Source organism: Dryas octopetala, chromosome 3, assembly GCF_963921425.1.
Source record: "Dryas octopetala chromosome 3, drDryOcto1.1, whole genome shotgun sequence".
NCBI classification, from domain to species: Eukaryota; Viridiplantae; Streptophyta; class Magnoliopsida; order Rosales; family Rosaceae; genus Dryas; species Dryas octopetala.
The window spans coordinates 26,021,763-26,043,166 of NC_141368.1; the positions used below are offsets into that span (position 1 = coordinate 26,021,763).

The 21,404-nt window shown below is 39.2% G+C and overlaps 1 protein-coding gene across 1 annotated transcript; it reads right to left on the reverse strand.

The window, feature by feature from the left end:
- Positions 1-495: 495 nt before the first annotated feature.
- Positions 496-16,509, reverse strand: SMC5 (structural maintenance of chromosomes 5). The gene is made up of 30 exons (XM_086235463.1): positions 15,661-16,509; positions 15,343-15,520; positions 15,104-15,257; positions 14,209-14,282; positions 12,945-13,094; positions 12,753-12,857; positions 12,529-12,674; positions 11,449-11,560; positions 11,178-11,333; positions 10,687-10,808; positions 10,461-10,605; positions 10,312-10,377; positions 9,154-9,282; positions 8,972-9,070; positions 8,606-8,771; positions 8,374-8,519; positions 8,109-8,172; positions 7,889-8,013; positions 7,709-7,786; positions 6,452-6,524; positions 5,737-5,840; positions 4,170-4,286; positions 4,013-4,090; positions 3,151-3,250; positions 3,009-3,063; positions 2,258-2,306; positions 2,087-2,174; positions 1,921-1,993; positions 1,196-1,299; positions 496-1,103 (listed from the first exon to the last, which is right to left on the reverse strand). The coding sequence occupies exons 1-30, from the start codon at positions 15,696-15,698 to the stop codon at positions 1,042-1,044; spliced, it is 3,156 nt and encodes a 1,051-aa protein (XP_086091589.1). The 5' UTR covers positions 15,699-16,509; the 3' UTR covers positions 496-1,041.
- Positions 16,510-21,404: the final 4,895 nt, after the last annotated feature.

Below are 21,404 nucleotides of genomic sequence, written 5' to 3' on the forward strand. Positions count from 1 at the left end.
ATATTCAATGTAGGCGGTATACAAATACTTCAAACAGCTTTTCTGCTCCTAGTGTGATTCTTTTCTCCTTTTTTTTTTTTTTTTTTTTTCTTTTATTACAGAGGATGGGGAGGGTTCGAACCATTGGAACACTCGCCCCCTTGCTATATGACCAAACCACCCCCAACCTAAGTGTACCAAAAAATAGGCCACTAAACAACAAATAGCAGTTTGATTGGATTATGTGGTGTATGCTTTTTTGTGTTAAAAGAAAAAAAACCCCAAACTACCCAAGTGATTTCGTTTGATCAGTTTAATCGGTTAAAGCCCATACTAAGGTTGTATCGCGTTAAATGAACATGTCATTTTAACAAATAATAAAACGACAAAATGCTGTAGCTGATCATTTGTTTCACAATATAAAGAAACTTAATCGAGTATGCATCATATCCACCAAGTCCTGTACGAAACTAATTACATATGCACACTTCATGTTCACTTGCACTACACGCTTCTTTTTTCTTTTCAATCATTAGCACAAGGGAACGAGGGAAGAATCTCAAATGCATTTCCCTTTTACCGTTTTTTTTACCTGAAATGCATTTCTTTTTCAGATCAAAGGTCCTGACCACAATTCGCAAGGAAACAAGAAACAAGACTTTGAAACATCATGAGGCTATACATATGAAAATTTATCTTCAAGACACTCGACAATCAATAGAAAGCGATAAAACCAATAGCAAAATCCTTGTTGCTCCCAAGTATAACGCTTTTTTGGTTTGCTAATGCCCAATTGATTCCTTGCTGCATAAACACAAGGCATTCATATGATTTGAGACTAGACCCTCGTACCAGAAACTACTATAATACATTTGGGAAGGTCATCTTTATGAAAGGGTATCATTGATTAATTTACAAGGGATGAAAAATGGAAATTAATTTGTACAGTGCCACCTGATTTGGGACAAAACACTGCTTACTTCTGATGGACTAAGCCAATTATCTTTGGGTGCCCTTCACAAAAATTCCTGATTGGTGAACAATTTAAATGTAATTGTAATTTCAGCATTGGCTTTTTCCTACTAAGCCTATGACATTTCCCCAACAATCACCACCGCTCCAGACTGAATTAACAAAAAATATTGAAATATAGGTGAGTAGTTGATAAGTTTCAACATATCAATAGATAATACTGACTTTTATGTATCACTTTTACCTTTCGCCGGCTGCTCGATCCAAGGGCCATTCATTATATTCAAAATGCTGCATGCTTCACTGTATTCCAGATCTGGTAGCAACTTTGGGGTAAGCAAGAAACACCTGATTAACGTTGACAGAAACCAATGCTTACGTCACCTTTTAAAACTTTGAATTCAAGCATATGAGAAGCAGAATTTGCTTCGTGAACTACAGTTTTTAAGACAATAATGGTATATGCTCATACCCTCTATTGGGTTGTCACTAACCTAAATTCTGTACCATGTAAATTATTAGATTGCCCCTCAACGTTGTGCTACAAACAGCATAGACAGACCAGCTAAAAGCAAATTGCACAATGGGACATGGACTACACTTGTTATCCTTGCCATGTATAGTGAACTAAAATAACATTATTACCCAAGAAAGATTGGTGATTATGGCACCAAAAGCTTAAAACAAAAAGTTTCATTATTGTACTCATTCTTATAATTGTTATCATGCACCTCTACCCTTCATGTTTATAAATATTATGACAACCCCTAATTGGCAATGGTCTGGACTTGCTCAATCAGACAAACATAATAATTTAACATTGCCTACATTAATGAAGATACATTATAATATACAAGTTTTTCTAGTTTTTCAAGTAAAACAGTTGAGTATGAGAACAGAAAAGGCGGCTTCTAAAACAGAGCATAATAGAGACAGATAATTATCATAGGTTATGATATCTCTTCTTACTGTGGTGTATTTGGTTGAGATGCTGCTCTTACTAACTGCTGGAACATCTTTCTTTCATTTATAGGATCCATCCCTGAGAAAATATCAAATGCCACAATGATTTTTTCTGAGATACATGGAACTTGATCTAACAAAAAAAAAATGATAAACACACTTGTGAACCAACCTTGATTTATCTCATCAACCACCCTAAATGGGCAGTTTGTTAGGTCTTGAAGAGAAACAAGATAAAGTATAGTTGAAACTGAACGCTCCTATGAAATGGAAATTTCAAGGCACAGTAAGGCAAAACAATTGTAGTCAAATCAAGAACTGAAGAATTTAGTTAGTGTAATACCCCTCCAGATTGATGGTGGGCACTTAGAACTTGAAGCTGCCCTGCTTGTCTGATGGTCATAATGTGAAACAAAATAAAATTGAGAACCGCATTAGTACATAATTATTCAGAAGCATAATTTCACATAACAAATCAAAATTATGAATTCATAGCATCTTAATGGAATAAGGGAAACCAGACACTTCCCATTAACCTAAGATAGATTTTCAATTAAGCAGGATATTGATACTAAGTGTAATTGGATTGACAAAGAAAACCAAGCAGTTAGGAAGAGGTCTAATCTACATTATCTGAAATTTGGTATTAGTCATAGTTCCGAATCCAATATAGCTTATAAAGGGATTGTGCACTAGATTTCCCTTCTTCTCTAAACCAATTGAATACCTCTCACAAGCTCAGTTGGTGCATAAGTAATCCTATGAAAAAGATGTCTCTATCCTAACGACTGTTCCAGCTATAATGTCATAGATCATACTATTTCCTCCAGAATTATGACAATGCTTTGCATTTGGGAGGGGGAGGTGGCAATGCATTTTACTGTCCAATGACTCAGAACTCCTAAAAGGTGCAGAGATATCATAGCCCAAAATTAGAAACGAAACTCTAGACAGTCAAGCAGATGATGGAAAAGATGAAGACCAAAGAATGGAGAAAGGTAATCTACTCTATCAGGTCATAAATTAAACTTCCAAACTCAAATGCCAAGTAGTGCCATGAAACTATATGCAAACAGGAAGGAAAATGCAATCACCTGAACTTTACTTTTATAAGTACCCCAAATTGATCGAAGTCCATTTCATGCTCATCTGAGAAGAAACATTAAATCAAAAGGGGAAGTAAAAGAAAAAGTTACAATAAAAATGACATTGTCTAGAAAGTGCAATATTGAATACCCAAAGAAACTTCCCCTGCAACAGCCATCTCTTGGAAGTTCCAACTGAAAGTCTCATTTATCTGAGCAACAAGGTTTCTTAATGTTGGGAGCCAAGTTTCCTACAAGAAATTAGAAATGAGGTCACTATTTTGAGGAATACATTAACAACATCACACATATTAGCAAAAGAACATTATACTGATGAAAGTAGGCAAAGATGCACAACAAAGATGCATAACAAAAGTAACTTCGACGCCGACATTTAGAATCTGAAACCCTTCATCACTGTTGGTCCAAAACTTTATTCAACTTGACCATCAAAATAATACAAGTGAGGATTGGCAATGAGAAAATTGTCCAATGCATTTGGAATTTGTTGTTTGTTGCACCTAATAAATTGTAGCAACAGATAAGAACCATGGTTTTAATGGAGAATGTAAACTGCGCACAACCTAACGACCAGAACTCAGGTTGAATTTTCTTTAAGAACGCAAATGTGATACCCACTTACCGAGAAACATTGTGGGTAAAAGAAACTTTTAAAGACTGCTTCCTTAGAAGTTCGAATGTGAAAGAAAATTCAAGTCACAATTTTCTATGATTGGTTTTTTTTTTTACTCAAACAATCATTACATAACAGTTGATATCATCTGTTACATTTCCTTTCAAAAATGACAATAATGGACGAATATAAGGACATTTCTGGATTGGATCGATTGATCCCAGATTAAAATTTGATGAGTAGTTCATTGTCGTGACTCTAGGTGGATTGGTTACAGCAAGATGTCAAATTGCCAAAATTTATTGTCAGGTATTGATCAAGGAGAGCAACAGCCAACTTCATAAAATACTCATTAAGGTAAGAACTAAGCCTCACTCACCTTCAGATGATCTACTTCAGCTATACACCTCCTAAGCTCTGTTTTATCTGCTTCCAATTTCGTTGCAATAGCTTCTATCTATAAAATAATTGCAAGTATGGGTGACACATTTAAGAAGAAAGTAGAAATACTGCTAGCAAAGAAGGGAGAAAATTACCTGGCACTGACGGTCTTCATATTCTTTCAGTATATTGTGATTTAGAAAAAGAATAGAATTAGCCTGAGAAATATTTTCCTGAATAGCAGCCTCCAATTCTTCAATTGTAGTAGGCATCTAGACACCCATATAAAAAAATATTATTCCCCAGTACTCTTAGGATTAGGAAAAAAGAATTGTTAGATTTTGAATAAAATAATAAAAGGAGAAATGGGAGAGACTAAACAGACAACAAGAGATTTTACATGGGTTTGCTACATTAATGCAAGAGGAACATACACACCACAAGCACAATATGAAATGTAAATGTTATTTTCCATGGCACTTTGTGAAGGAAATTGGAGCATCCAACACCCAATTGGCCAGGGTGGAGAGACCCAACACCTTATAAACAAGTAAGGCTATAATTTTCTAATGTGGATCTTTTGTCTCAACACGCCCCTGCACATGGGGGCATCAATTAAGCCTAACACATGGAGAATTCAAATTGGGTGACGTGGGTGCATGTGTGGCTGTTGGGCCTAACATATAACCTGGCCCTGATACCATGCTGAAATTCACTAAGAAATATAGAAATAGAGTTTAGAATGATCTTATGTATATTCTTCTCTCAAAGGAGGAAATATATAGCCTACATTCCTATTCCATAGAAAAGGAAAGTAATTATGCCTAAAAATCAACTTCTAATTCTAAGCCTATAATTAACAATTAACCTATAATTAAGTTAATTACAATCAATCAGCTATACAAACAAATATTGAAGATGTCAACACTTTAAGCCCCTCCATTGGTTGTATCAGGACCAGGTGAGCGTCAAATGATAAGTCCATTGGGCCAAGCTGCTTCTACTTCAATACACGTAGGCAATTTTTGGACTAATCCATAGGCTTCAATAATCACCAAAGTTTACACAAAACGTTCATAAGAGGAAATCAAGGCCATAGATACTTGTCAATGTAGAATTCAATCCTAAGAAACAAACAGGAACACATCAAATTTTATCCTAGTAAATGTGCTGCCTCAAATAGTGTTCCTTCTTGGCCAAATTTTACAAGACTACAGCTCCCAAGATCTAGCTAACAAGTTGCTCATTTACCGTCTTGTTCGATTCTTTCTTTCATACAACTTTTGACGTATCCAAATACTGGCTTACCACTTCATATGAAATTGCACCATATATCATATTTTTATATAATATATTTCAATATCCTGAAAGAATGACCTATTGGTAGGGTCGAATCTACAGCAAGGGCTGCATGGGCTTTAGCCATGCAATTTTTTAATTTCTTTTTATTGTGTTTTCTAGGTAATGTTAACCCAAGTTCACCCCAGCTTTAGCCCACTCCTGCCTATCCTATCCCACCCCAGCCTACCCCAGTCCACTCCTGCCCAACCCATGTTGAAAACTTGGAATCCCCCATGCCTAATGGAAGTTCAAAGCATCGGATGCTCCAAAACAAGTAACACCTGAACACCTGACAACAATTTGTGAAAACTCATACAGTACAAGGAATTCAAATATTTGTAATCTTTTCCAGGTATTAGAGTTAAATCATTATATATACACCTCAAGAAATGCCTTCTCGAGTTCTGGAGTGATAGTAGCAATGGACTCTGCACGCTTCTTGGCGGCTGAAAGTTGTTCTCGGTAATCCTCTACTGCCTTCTTACCTGGACAAGAAGCAAAATGGCAATAATCAGCATTACAAAATGGGTGAAAAGAAAAGTACATATATATATAAGGTATCAAATATGATCCCCTTTTCTTTAGGTCATTGGTAGATAACTGAAAATGACGGAAACCATGTACAAAATAGTCCAGTGTCCCTAATTATTTTTTTTCAATCCTGTAACTGTTGCTCAGTAACAATTTACAGTTATAACCCTCTTAATTACATCCAAAATAAAGGAAGTTCCATATATATATATATATATATATAGTCCTTAAAATTAGACCACATTGCAAGGGTGGTCCCACAATGTTGTGCTCACTTATCTTAAACTTAGGACATCCTCATTTGAGAATTACCCTATATGTGAGTGTGTGTGGGTGTGTGTGTGTGTGAGCAACAAGGCTTTGGACTTTTAGTTGACCAATTCAATATTCTGACTATTTTTAAGGCAAAAGAACTACAATAAATTACTTTATTACAAAAGTTATATATTATGATAGACAACTTCTAAGAAGAGCGACTTTAACACAAGTTTATGCACATACCATTAAAGTTAAAACAAATTTCTAGCGTAGGAAGAATCTCAAATTGAATTGAAAAACTACTCACACTCATCAAGGTGCAGACTTGCTTGAAGAGCAACTTTTTCATGCTGCTTCATATTGACCTCCATTTCTCTAATCTAAAAAAAATAAAAAGAATATATCAAGTAATTAGAAAATGTATGTACAATGTAATCATTTTACGCCATATTAATATTATCCTTACAATAACAAAAACAAGACTCATAAAGAGACATACAGTCAAAAGCAATTCAATCTAGCAAAGGAATAATTCATTAAAGTAATAAGAGGTAATAAGAGGACACCTTATCTGTTTGCAAACAAACAAAAGGAAAGTTTCAAGCTAATCATTGTCTTTTGTCCTCTCCTCACTTCCAAGGGAAAAACAAATCCCTAAACTATTACATTCTACCTCGAACAAAAAACATTCGCTTCAGATTTTTGACTGTGTTTTGAGACTTACCATGCCTACTTGCGGAAAAAAGATGCAGACACTAATTATAAGAAGAAAAGAAAAAGATCTTTTGAAATTCATACCAAAGCCCAATACCTCTGTTATCATATATCCTTTCTGATATGAGATTATCTGAAGGTCCATTGCACTCACCCCAATCATCAAAAAGCATTCACTTCAGATTTTTGTCTGTGTTTTAAGACTTACCATGCCTACTTGTGGAAAAAGATGCAGACACTAATTATAAGAAGAAAAAAAAATCTTTTGAAATTCATACCAAAGCCCAATACCTCTGTTATCATATATCCTTTCTGATATGAGATTATCAGAAAGTCCAAGACAAGTTTTGCACTCACCCCAATCATCATCAGTAAATAACCCCCCGCACTCACGGCACCATATGACGGAACATAATAAAGGTATCTAAAGCAAACCACCCCAGGCAGGAAAATAGATTAAAAGTCGTCAAAATGGTGAAGAAAGCCCAACTATGAAGTGGCAGCAGCTCATAGTATATTTCTGGGTGCAAAAGATATCCATTAAAATTTGGCAGTTGGTCTTTAGAAGAGATGAGATAACAAAGGACTAGTAAGGCAACAGATGACAAAACCTACTTCTCAGGAAACAGAAAATAAAGCATATCTACTGCATAAGTAGAAATTACTTCCTTCAGTTGTTTATTGGCACAAAGAGAAAGAAAAAAGTTTCATGAAAGCAAAATCATACTTCACAACCTATCAATACGATTTTTTCAGAAACCTATTTGTAAATTTAGTACGTAAACTCACGCAGAAAACGGGTCGGTAAAAAGGCTCAAAACAGCATGTTCTGGACCATAATTAAAAATACCTTTGCATCAAACTCAATGGACACCAAGTGTTTTTCAGCAAAACTCTGTTTGAAAGAAACAGCCTCAACAAGTAAACTCTGAGAAAAAAAAGACAGCAGAGTTAAAAGAATGCAGTACAGAAGAGTGAAAAGAATTGTCATCATCAAACTATAATAATGAAAGTTAGCACAAAACCTGACCTTGATGTCCATCGCAAAATGGAACCGGTCAATATTATGTTTTGCAGTTTGTTCAGTAAGCTTTGCCATAACAGTGTCCGGATCATCCTCCTTCTCCAGAGATTCTAATTTCCTTTTCCTTTGTTCTAAGATCACCAGAGTATATGATTTGTAATATAAACAAAAAAGAGTGAACCATATAGCTTTTAAAATGGCAAATCGCTAACCTATTATTACTTACCAATACGGTTTTCCATATCACGCCGTTTTTTCTTCTCATTCTGTATAATGGTGAGAATCTCCTCCTAAAACATATAGCACGTTATTCTGCATAAGAGATGGATTTGTATGCCTAACCAACCCCAGTTAGTAAAAGATTCAATGTATAGTTAAGATGTGTACCCAAACATGCACACACATAACAATTGTACAAGAAAGATCAAATATTAGCCAGGTAATAATGTATATAACACAGAATGCCATCTGTTGTACTCATTACAACATACCCGCTGTCTCCGAAGATTAGCTGCTTTGTCTTCTACTTGTCTTTGCTCAATCTGAAGAGATCTAACACTTTCCTGTAAAGCAGTAACAGATTCTTCAAGCTCCATTTTTTTGGATTTCAGTGACTCAACTTCCCCAGTATCCAAACCTGAAAGTGAATAGTAAGACTTAAGTTTTTATAAGAAAAGTCTTTGGAGTATGTGCGAATTCAGGAAAGGGTTTGTAGAAACATACCACATAAAAAAAATTGAGAACGATTCACTGATTCTACACTTGCAGATTCATGACCACCATATCTAGATTTTGACCATCGATAGTGATTCTCTGGAGTCCAAAAATCTGAAATCCCCAACTTCGAAACCTCATCAGCCTTCTGATCAGTTTCCTTGGACCCAATATACTGAGGAAAGTAGAAATAAGAAAATATATTATACTCATAAAATTTTGAAAGTCAACATATTATCAGAAATGACATGTTTGAACTTCCCAACTTCAGAAAGGTTGACCTGACCAATTGCCAATATACATTACAAATTTTTTGTAGATTTTATAATTTTTTCCCTGACATATACAAGAAAAGAGGAAGTTTGGGAATCATACTGATCTATCCAAACCAGATTGTCCAGTCAAAACCTCCTTCACAGCAGTAGGAGCATCAAAAACTTGGTCAAGCCGGGAATAGATGCCCACTGCACTCATCTGCTCAGCGAAATGGAAGAAAACAAAAAAAATACTGAGACAGGTTCAAATTTTATATCAAATAGGGCACCGGGGACACATACCTCCTCAGAAATGTGAAAGGGTTCTGCCCGACAACTTTCATTACCCACATAATTTAAAACTGGAACATCAAATCCCTTGAGATTTTTGACCAAAAAGTCCCGATCACCAGAATCTTGAGTTATAAAAGACTACAAAATAGGAAAAATAAAATCACCAACAAAAATGGTTAGATACTGTCAAACAGGGATGTTTAAACAACTGTACAAGTTACTGGCACAGACTAGGTGAAATCCAGCCATATAACCTGCTAGGGGCAGGTATCCACCAACCCACTCACCCACCCACACACACAGATAAACTAGGAAAATTTGATTAAATGCTTGAATATAATATAGTGCAACACAAACATTTTATTCTTTTTATTACATCAAGACTCAAACATAGGATCCAAACCTTTGCCCACCTCTCCAAATGCCACCGGAGCTAAAGCTATTGGACTAGTGCATCCCAAACTTCGGTAAGGATTTAATTCATGTATAAAGTAATGGCTTCATAGGTCTATGTAGTGAAAACTTAAGGTTTAAAAATTCTGGTTAGAAGGAGAAGAATTGGGAGTAAGGCTGTATTGCATGTTGGGCAACAGACATGCGTGGACCCAACGATATTATACTCAACTTAACCATTTAGGTGTAATAGGATATGGGCAAGCCCATTTTTAAACAGGTCTCTACACCCCTACATATCGCAATCCAGATAGCACAAACAAAACATTGCCATTTTACAATCCAATCCAATCCAATCCAATCCAATCTGTAATTGGATTGGATCAGTCTTTATAATCGGTTTTCTTCTTTTTGTTCTTACACTTTTGGCTAATTTTTAGTTTAATTGGACGTTTTATTTACTACTAGGCCTGTTTTTGTAGACTTAAATCATATTTATTGAGCTTTTTTATTAGACTTAAGTCATACTTAAAAATAAAATACAAAACACATGAACTAAGAAATACTTGAGATCTACGTTCTACAATAAAATACCTAACTCCTACCCTTGTGTACCCTTCTTGAGTACTTGAGGTCTCTAGAATTTAGAAAACCAAAACGTTGATCAATACATAATATAAGCCTCATACAAGACAAACATGGAAAATGCTTAATCCGTAGCACTCAGAAGCAAAATATAAGATTAAAAATGTGAAAAAATAGAAATTTAATTACCTTCCATATGTAATAAGGAACATGGTCTTCTAAGTAAGCGGCATGAACCCGATCTGACACATTAACCTATGTTTGCACTCAAAAGAGTATTAAAAATTTGTGAAACCATATTCGTCAGTAAACACAAGATCTTATGTTTACATACAAACCTCAAGCAACACAGGGCCATACACCTCCTTACTGAATTCATGGCGGTGTTCTTGCAGCCAATTATAGGCTTCAAAAATCTTATCTGCTCCAGACCTTCGTAATGCCTGTAAGAGTTTAGTATTCGTACTTTCCATGTCCTTCAGCCTGAAAATGGTACAACAAAAGATGTTCAAATTAAAAGTGTAAAGACATATGGACATCATCTAAACTTGAAACGTATTTTACTTTTCCAAGCACTTGCTTAGGGAAAATCTCTTTTGATTTAAAAGAGGTTCCTTCTCTGATCTCTGATTCCTCGCTTCACGTGCAGAATCGTCTAGGTCCACAATTTGAACACGTAATCTTTCCTGGTCAGGAATATTAACTCAGTAAAAGGAGGGAAGAACTCAACCAAATCAAAAGTATACTAACCAAATAAAAACAGTGAAAAAAAATAGATGTTAAAAGATTGTTTTGAATACATAAGTGTGCTACATTGTTTATAGCCAAACAAAACCACAGACTTGATACATATTTGCACCAAGAAAACTTGATAAATACCAGGCAAGGAAACCATAACCTCTTAAAATTGGTTCACGAAAAACTAGCTCCATTTATAATAATGGATGAAAATTTAACCCATTTATGTTAGTGGGTGAAAATTTAATCCATTTATGTTAATCATACCAGGGACTGCCTGAAGATATTGACATTCTAACATAGAATCCATAACTTACAAGATTATCCTTAGGAGGTTCATAAGGAGGCAGATTTTCAAGTTCTATCTCGGCAGCAGCTAGATCCTCTTTGGCTTTTAAGATTCTTTGTTGACGAGATTCTTCTTGCTTCCTCAAGTCTTCCATTTCTTTGTATTTTCCTTGTACTAGCACCCCCTATAAAGATGTAGACGAACATTGAAGCACAAAAAAAAATTCAATTATCCATGCTACAACATACTAGAGAAACGGACAAGCACAATAGAGGGAATAAAGTATCATTTCAACATACCAAATGGTTTTCATTTTCCAAAAGTTTCATGCGTTTGTTTGCATTCTCAATGATGAGTTTGCCTACTTTTTTACTTTTAGACTCCAATGTTGCTTTCTCTTGCTTTTGTTTCCTGCAGCCAGTAAAATAATGAGTATACAAGCACCTAAAAGCAGAATTAAGGGAAGAAGATTCTTAAACTCATCATTCTCCTCAGATTAAAAATATGAAATATTATCATAATTCATATCAATTATAAGTTTATAACTCACAAGGACAACTTATAGGTTGAGATAAATATACATTTGGGATAAAAACTGCTTTTGTTAAACGACCAACATAAATTTGACAGGAATTAAATGACTGACAAATGGAGACATGAGAATAACAAGAAAATGATATGCCTGCAGGATCAACATCTACATGTGTGTGTGTGTGTGTGTGTGTGTGTGTGAGAGAGAGAGAGAGAGAGAAAGGGGGGGGGGATATGAAATAACTGAAAAAGAAACTTAAACAAAATTGGTAGAATGCACAATGTTACAAAATTAATTGCTCTAAAAGTCTAAGATTTTGGAGTAGCTAGCAGCATTAAACATGAGCTCCACACTGGAGGAGCAGTGTTGAAATAGACATCATTCTTCTATATCCATACACAAAATCCAAAGGCAATATGTATCAAATGGAATGAAAGTATGAAACTCATGCCTCTCCCAGGAAAAACAAAAATGATCTACCAACCCAAGCCAAAAGAGTAAAGAAAATATTTTCAAAAAAAAAAATTTACATTGTGAACAAATTTTCACCAAGATCAAGCACCAGTGCTGAAGCAGGAAATGAATACACCACTAGATTGCATGAAGAGCATATAGATATGTAGTCTTTTAACAGGGCATTTAATGCTTCCAAGAAATTGCATGGCAATCTTAGCTTTGTCAATTATCACAGATATATGAAAAACAGACACTTCAATAAATGATTCTCTAACAGAAAGACATCATTTGTTATGACAACGAATCAGAAAGCTGAAAACATAACTTAACTAGTACAACTATTTTCAATATAGTATGCATGAATATAATCAATTGAATGAAGTCGTCATACTCAATAGGTTCTCGGAGATCATTTAGAGTTCTTGCAGCTGCGTCCAACTTCTTTTTTGCATCCTTTTCCCGCTCCTTAGCTTCCATATATTCAGCCTTCTTCATGTCATACATTAGCCATGGCATTTTCTTTTTCATGGTCGCAGCCTACAAATGACATCACAGAAGGTATCTTAATTTTCATTGAGTACATATATGGTGATGAACAAAACGAAAAAGGCAAACCTTCGCCAGAAGTTCTTCTCTTTGGCGGACACGCTCAACATCTTTCTCTTGTTCAGCATTAAGTGCCTTCAGCTGATTCAAGGTTTCTCCATTTTTTTCAACAGCCTAAATCAGAGAAGACAAAATGTCTTAATAAGATGATCAAGTTTTTAAAAATTTGTAATACCAAGAAAGGAGAAACTAGAAACTCACTTGCTCAATTCTCTTCAGTTTCTTGCTTTTCTCAATAAGTGCACGATGTTGGATCGGCAGTTGAGGATCGCCTACAGCCTTTTCAGTCTCTTCTAGAAGTTGCACTGGACTTAATTTGGCAAACTCACAGACACGGTCTTGTGGTAAAAACTACACTCACAAACCCCCCCCCCCCCCCAAAAAAAAAAAAAAAAGAGAGAAAAATAATCAAAAAGAAAGAGAGAAGCAATTACCAAAATTCATAATTTAGCTACAAATTTGTTAGCAATAGATTCAAAAGTATCATAAATATAAGTTAAAACCAAAAGATCTAAAAGGGAGACAAATAACAGGAAATCAAGCAAACAAATTCATATACAAACAGTGATATGTTAGCACATAGCCAACTACACAAGTGAGATCATCATCATATTCAAACCTTCATTACTCAAATCTATAATTTACCCATTTTTTTCAATGTTAGTGCATCTAGAAAATTTCTAATAGATCAGAAGCTTCAATCCAGATGGAAAAAATACCCCCATATAAGACCAATATCTAAGCACACACTCTAATCAAAATTAAAGAAGTGGCATTTGTTAACAAAATCACTGAGGAAAAAAAAAACTTCTAATTTAACTAGCACTGCAAAGTACGTTCAATGGAATGCAGATAAACCTAAGGTCTCCTTAAATGATCCTCTACCCAGACCCAAAAAAAATTATCTTCTACCTAAATCAGTGAAATGTCATATGAATGAGATAACAGTCCTCATCTTTCTCAACTTCAAGGAAAGACTTTGCATCTTTCCTGTAAAGACTAAGACACTAACAACAAAGAAATGATGCATCAAAGTTTTGGGGGCATTAATTGTAACAGTTTCTACCATCTACTGTTGTCCTTCCCAAGTAATTATTTGAGTCTGTACATATTCTTGCATCTGTACAAAACCAAGCAATTTGCATGCAACTGGTTATTCTAGACAGCCTCAAAATGATGCCTTCTATTCTAATAAATTTCTTGTTTCTTTCTGAAAGCTAGAAGCAACAAAGACTACTTATGGAGCTAAAAACTTCAACAGACTATTGTAATCTAATTACAAGTGTCCAGCAGCTTCAAATATCACAGCATGTCTAGGCAGTGACCTTAAATGAAAAGGCAAGATCTTCAGCAAAAAGGAATTTAAAAAACATATACAGGTCTATGTATATCAAAAGTTAGATTATTTCATTCAAACATTATCATACATGCAATGATTTGATTGTAATTCCCAAAGGAAACTCACTTGAGTTAAATTGTTGACTTGGATATTAAACCTTTGAATGATTTCAGCTACAACCTTTTTAGGCACCACTTTTCCTGAAATCCAAAGAAGACTGGTTAAAATAGTAGTCAAGATTACTCCGCTGTCTTCTCAATGAAAATGATAGTTAAACAGCCCCAACTTTTCCTGAAATCCAAAGAAGACTGGTTAAAATAGTAGTCAAGATTACTCCGCTGTCTTCTCAATGAAAATGATAGTTAAACAGCCCCAGTTATTTGGGAAGATAGTTTTTTTTTCCTTTGATGATATATAACACGTGTTATAGAAAGTGGGAGAGGAAGCAAGAGAGAACTAAACCAATTCCTAATTTCTTCTATCTAGCAAATCACACATCATCCAACTGCCTACTTCCTTGAATACTAGTGGCAAGAAATTTGTAATCAAAAAACCACAAGAATCAACAAAATAAGCATGTATACAAATTTAACACCAGGTAAAAGGAATGTTAAGAGGAGACAAGAAGAACTGCAAAAGAAAAAAAGGCTACATGCATGGAAGAAGAACTATTGAAATAGAAACCAATGCATGAAAAAATTTAAAGAAACGACTAAAACCCAAGTCAAGCAATAACCATAAAATCATAATTCTATAAAATAAAATAAAAATAAAAATCAGCTTGTGGCTCAGATAATCCTCCTTTTCTTGGGAAAATGTAGGTTAAACAGGATACTTTAAGGGGCTACAAACAAGTACACTAAAATTTTCCTTCATGACTAAAACCACCTCAGTTTCTGCCTTAAGATCTCACTATTTGTTGGTTCCTAAATGCATTCAAGAAAAACTATAGAAATAATAGTCAAAAACATTGAAGACTAGAGTTAACTGTAAGAAGTATTACAAGTATTAAACTACTCACCATTGTACAACCATTCAGATTTATTACGTGTATCAATTGTACGCATAATGATAAAACTCTCTTCTTTAGTGTCGCCTCTCAAGGTAATTTTAATATGACCGGACTCCTTCCCACGCTTCACATATGCTCCAACACTGGTTGCCCTCCCAAGCAGCTGCATTTAACAAATTCCCCATCCTTATATACTCTTAGAAAAAATTACAAAATGGGATCACATACATTACCAGATATCAACTAACCTGAGGCTCACCGCCGAGACCCAGTGCTATTGCACATACGAGAGAGCTCTTACCGGATCCATTCGGTCCAATTACTAGGTTAAGACGAGAGCCAGGTTTGCATGTTAATTTATCGAAAGTCATAAAATTTTTTAGCTCAATCTCAGTTATGCTTCCTGGCATATAGTCATCTTCACCCCTGAAAGAAAAAGAAAAACCCTAATGCTAAACAAGACTGACACATGAATACTAAAAGCAATAAAAAGGAAATTTGATTTCATTAGTTGACGGTAAAAGATAAAAACATGGCGTATAGTTGAGAGAAACGAGTCGCCGGACCTTGTAATCTTGGGACGCTTTGCCCGAGGCTCGGCCATTGGAACGATGCCGTGCTACTTTCTGATGCTTCGGGAAATTTGGGCTTTTGAGATTTATCTGAAACCCTAGGTGGTGATCGATTTAGTAAAAGCTAGGGCTTTGGAAAAAGAGAAACTTTGGCGCCAAAAAAGAGAAACAGTATCTGTTTTTTGGGTGAGAGAATTAAATCATGTATTCATAGGCGTACGGCCTGGGAGGAGTTTTTTATTTGGCTCAATTTTTTGGGTTTTTTTAAATTTTAGTAACTAAATTTTGACTCATGTCACCCAAATTTTAATTTATTCTGATTTAGCAACTTAAACTATTATTTTGTCTCAAATTGGCATAAAATCAAACTTCTGTTAAAAAATAACATAACCTAGGGGCATTTTAGTCACTCCAATTCATTTACTCCCCATCTCTTTCCAGCTTGCTGGTTCCCCAAGGGCTCTCCGACCGCCGAGCGATCGGTTGGTTCGCTGAGGGGGTCTTTATCACCCAGCTTTTTCTTCTTCTTCTGCTATCTTCCCTTCTCTCCTCCACCTTCTTCTTCTCTTCACCTGTCGGCTCAAACCGCCACCGACCCGCACAATCCGCAACCGACAACATCCCAAACCGAACAGACCGAAAAAGGGTGGGTCGGTGGCGGGCCGGCACCACCGCAAACCGAGCCTCTCGAGCGGCCGGCAGTTTGGGTCCCAAACCAACCCACCCTGACCGATGCCCACCCCTGTTAATTCTCCAATTTAATCAGAAATTGTAGACTATAAAGCATCCCTTAGGCAACAAGAGAGTTGTCAGTGAACACTCTGCAGTGCAATCATAAGCTCCACAGGGAAAAGTATTCCATGGCATTAGCCAAAAAAATAACCATTCCATTCCAAACAACCAAACCATCCATTAAAAGACCAAAAAAAAAAAACATCGAAACAACATTTCACTTATAAGTTATAACTTTTCTGACAAAACCCCAAACCTGTTGTGTATGTGAGTATGTGGCAAGTTCTTTGTTGATGCAAATTTCCGTAAAAAAGTTACAACAACTTAGGGGTAGTGACCTGGCTGATCCGAAGCCCTGCTGGATGATGACGTGAGATCTTCCTGTAAGGGAAAACAAGATCAAAGGAGATGGACCGGTGTGGTACCAGCCAAACACGCTCCGATGATGAAGTCAGTGATGGTGTTTGATGGTAGGTGAAGAAGAACAAAGGATGAACTTAGGAGAATAGGAAGAACAAGGCAAATGTTCTGGGTTTATTCTCAGCAAGTTGGGTATGCTCTTTGGGGTGAGTGGAAATCTTTGTAAGTGTTTGTCTGGTGAGGAGTTTGATAGCTAGATTCATTTTTTTCCCATTTTGCACATATGGATTGATATATATAGGCAAAGGAGATTATGATGAGTAAGTTACCTGCATGTGACTGGCTGGTTGAGAAAGATCCACGAGTTCGATCGTGAACAGTGGCATGCACATCTACCCACCTCTTTTGCATTCAATGCTGCATTGAATGCAAGTATGGAAGATCCAGGTGAACTGCCCCAATAATCATGAATGCAGGCTAGGTTGTCTCTTTTGTCAGAAGACTTCTGTCAGGTGCATTTAAGTGTGGCAGTTCACCCTAACGTGATCTTCCTGGGAATGGCGGCGGAGAGTCGAGCCGAGCCGACCACATGATCTTATGCGTATACATGAAGCCCATGTGTGATCGGATCGGACATAGGATTCCAGGCCGAGCCGGTCCAGTAGATAGGGATCTCTCCGAGCCTTAACTGGTCGACGCCAAAACTCGAAAGGAGATTATCTCTGTACCGAGCCGAACCGAACCGGGATGACCATGGAAAGATGAACATTCAATCCCTTGGAAGATCATCGGTTCAGCTCGGACCGAGCATGGAGGACTCGGCATGGAGACCCGACCTGAGCTGGCGGAGGAAGTGCTGAGCAGTGATGATGTAGAGGTCAAAGTCTGACCGCTGAGAAGTCAAACATTGAAGTCAGATCTGACCAGCCACGTGTCCAGCCCTGATTGGCTGTTGGATCGGTGTGGGTTTATCCACAAACAGGAGTCCCCTAGCTTCCGATCCGAGCGGACAGTGATGGATTGGAAGTTGAAGTGTGGTGACCTTCCCAAAAATGGCATGTTGCTTGATCCGAGCCGAACCCAACAGGTTTACGTTCCTGAAGATCCGAACAGGTGATGACTTGTGATTGTCCAAGATATCTCGGGGACAGGTGAAGGGACGTTTGGTGTCTGCATGGGGGAACGTAAGGGTCACATCATTTATGGGTATTTTGAATGTTTGACAGGTGTCAAGATCTGGGATTTGAAGCGCCACTTTTAGGTGGCTGAGATCGGTTTGCATGGGGGTATAAATGTGACTGTTTCTCTCTCTTCCCTCTCACATTTTCAGTCTTTCAAGCTTTCCCTCTCTGCAAAACCTCTCTCTCTCCCGCAAATTTCATTCTCTCTCCGCCAGTTGAGTGGTGGTCCGATCTCAAATCCGACCAAGTACGGCGATAGGCGAGGTGATTCTGAGGGTATTGGGGGCGAAGACTTTGGGCGGAGGAAAACCAGTAAGTGATTCTCCTCACTTTTGAGTTTTTGCATTTTCGGGTTTTTTCTGGGTTTGTTCTTGGTGTTCTTGAAAAAGACACTTTTTGATTCAAAAAGGTAAGAGAGAGAGTGAGAAAAAGTGTTTGCCATGTCGACAACTGATTCGAGTGGTCGGCTCGGCTCGGGAGAGGCATTTGATGGGGACAGCGACGCCGAACTGAGCCGAAGCCCACCGGCGGGTGAGGCGAGTTGGGACGGGTTGTCCGAAGAGTTGGACGAGGTCGGCTCGGCGCTGGATCGCAACCCAGGCGAGGAGCGCCGAGCCCGAGGGGACCAGGAGAACCCCGAAGTGTTGAGTTCCGATCGGGAACAAGGGATGGCCGAAGGTGATGATGAGGAACCTCTTGACGTCGAGCCGATCGTGACCATCCCGAGTAGACTCACCTCGGGTTCAAATGAAAGGGACAGGGGTCACGATGCGTCGACTTCAGCTCAGCAGGTGACGGGGAGTTCGATCGACCCGGACTTCTACGAGGAATTAGCGTGGAAGGCCAATCAGATCCCCAATGAGATGACCGAGTATCATCTCGGGGATTTGAGGGATAGGTACTCAGTTCCCGAATCTGTACTGACGAGGTTGCCGATCAGGGGAGAGAAGCCGAGCCGACCCCCAAAAGGATGGGTGACAATGTACCCCGAAATGTTCGAGAACGGGGTTCGGCTTCCCCTGCACCCTTTCCTGCAGGACTGGCTCGCGACGATCGGCGCGGCGCCACACCAACTGAACCCAAACGTATACAGGATAATCTTGTCTATGCACATCTTGTGGCACAAAGTGCACAAGTGTGTGCCAGACAAGGATCTCCTGTTCTGCAACTACGCGCTGTGGTCGAAGCAGAGCGAGCTCAGATTCTACAACCTCCAGGCGTATTCGGGGCCACTCTTCGGTGGGAATCCCTCCTCCCAGAAGACATGGAAGAAAAGATACTTCTTTGTCTCTGGGGATTGGGAGTTTGCCGATCCGAACAACGCCACCCCGGCTCGGGTCCCCAGAGCCTTTAGGATTCCAGGTGAGCATTGGACGTCTGGGGCCGATCCGAAGATAACTTGTGTATGTGTTTTGTGATAGTTTTCTTTTGTCTAACTCTTTTCTATTTCACCTTTGCAGTTAGCTGGGGCAAGTACAAGCTCCGAGGTGAGCTCAAGGACCAGATCGCCGCGATCAGGGACTCACCAGCAGAGTACCTGTCCACCAAGTTTCTGCTCGGGGAGACCCAGATCAGATCGAGCGGGATCTCCTGGTTCGTGCCCAGGTGGAATCCGCGAGCCGAGAGGGGGATGAGTTCTGCCGATATGGAGGCTCGTCTAAGGAAGAAGGCGGCGCGGAGCGTCCAGAGGAAGGCCGCGGGGCGGGCCCCTGCCGAGCCGGTCCAGGCTCCTGTCGCAGCGACAGCTCAGCCCGGACCTTCTGTGCCGAGGTCGGCTCGGCAAGGAGAAAAGAGAAAACCCCCCAGACCGAGGTCCGGGTGGAGAAAAGAGCCCGGGCCGAGCCCAGTGGTCCCGGTGCCGAAGCGTCTGGCTCGGCATCCCTGAAGACGGTGGAAGTAGACCCCTCCATCAAGCCGTTTGTCACGGGCCTCAAGCGCGTGATAACGCCGAAGATACTGGAGGGGCTCTGGGTTGGTCAGGACGAGCCGAGCTTCAGCCAAAAGGCCCTGAGCACGTCTCGCCACGCCATGTTGGTAAGTCCTTTTCACTTCAGATTCATGTTTATCCGCTCGGTTCGGATTAATAATAAATTTTTTTGTTGTTTTGCAGCTCGCCCTGAAGCAATTTGAATCTGCCCACGCCGCTGTCGAGGCCGAGGCCAAGATGGGGAGGTTTCGGGAGCGGAACCTGGAGCTCAGGGAGAAACTGGCCGAGGCCGAGCGGGCGGTCAAGGCCGAGCGCGAGCGGTCGACGGGTCTGTGATCCAAGCTGGCCGAGAAAGAGGTGGAGGTCGCTCGGCTCGGAAAAGAGCTTCTCGTATCCGAGCAGAAGGTGGCCGACCTGGGCCAGTTCGCCGACGATCTTCAGCGGGACGTCGAGGCTGCCGAACGGAGGGCCGCCGAGTTTCGGCGTCAAGCTAGAGTGCTGAGCGCCCAGGCACTTGCTGATGCCCACTTCGAGGGGTATAAGGAGTTGCTGGAGGAGATCCAGTCGAAGAGGCCGGACTGGGATGTGTCTTTCCTCGGCGAGTTCGACGGCGAGGGGGACACCCAGGAAAGTCAGCAAGAAGACCTTCCTCCTCCCGATCATCAAGTTGCCGCCGAGGTGGTCGTGTCAGTGGCCGAGCCGACTCCGGAGGATCCTCCGCTGCCTGAGTGCGAGCCGACCCCGATTCCTCCGATCCCCGAGTCCGATCCCAACGCTGAGATGCAGATGGGCGGGATTGAGGTGGTGCAGCTCGGCGAGGAGACGCCTGAGGAGTCCACCGAGCCGATCCTGGAGGGGCCTGCCGAGGGATCTGCATGATTTTGTTATGTTTTTGTTTTTGTCCCCGAGCCGATGTGTGGCTCGGGTTTGATTGATTTTGGAACAATCTGTTTCTTGGATTTTTCTTGTTAATTTATCAGTATTTTCTTTTTATGAAACAAGTTGTTTTCAGTTCAGCTCGGAAATGAAACTAAAGACATAACAAGTAACACATGAATAAGAAAATGATAAAAGTAACAAGGTATTTTGAGGTCGGCTCGGCATACCGAGCGCAACAAAATGAATAGTAATGATAAATTGAAACTTGTCTTCAGATAAGCTTAATAAGCATAACGAAGATAAGTAGGAATTTGAAAACCCTAGTGATCCCGGATGGGCTCGGCATACTCATTGAGATGTTTAGGAATTTTGTTTTTTGAGAAAAATACTCAAACCTACTTTCAGATCGGCTCGGCATGCACGATGAAAGTTTTGGTTGGAGTGTATATTTTTCTCTTAGAAATATCCTGTTGAACGTTAGGACTGTAGAAAGTCGCTTCGGCTCGGACAGAAATTTTTATAGACCTGATAAGTCTGTACTATGTCGAGCATCGGGCCGAAAGTGGCGCGCCAGCTCGGCACAGAAGTTTATAGACCTGATGAGTCTGTAATATGCCGAGCGTCGGGCCGAAAGTGGCGCGCCAGCTCGACACATGAGT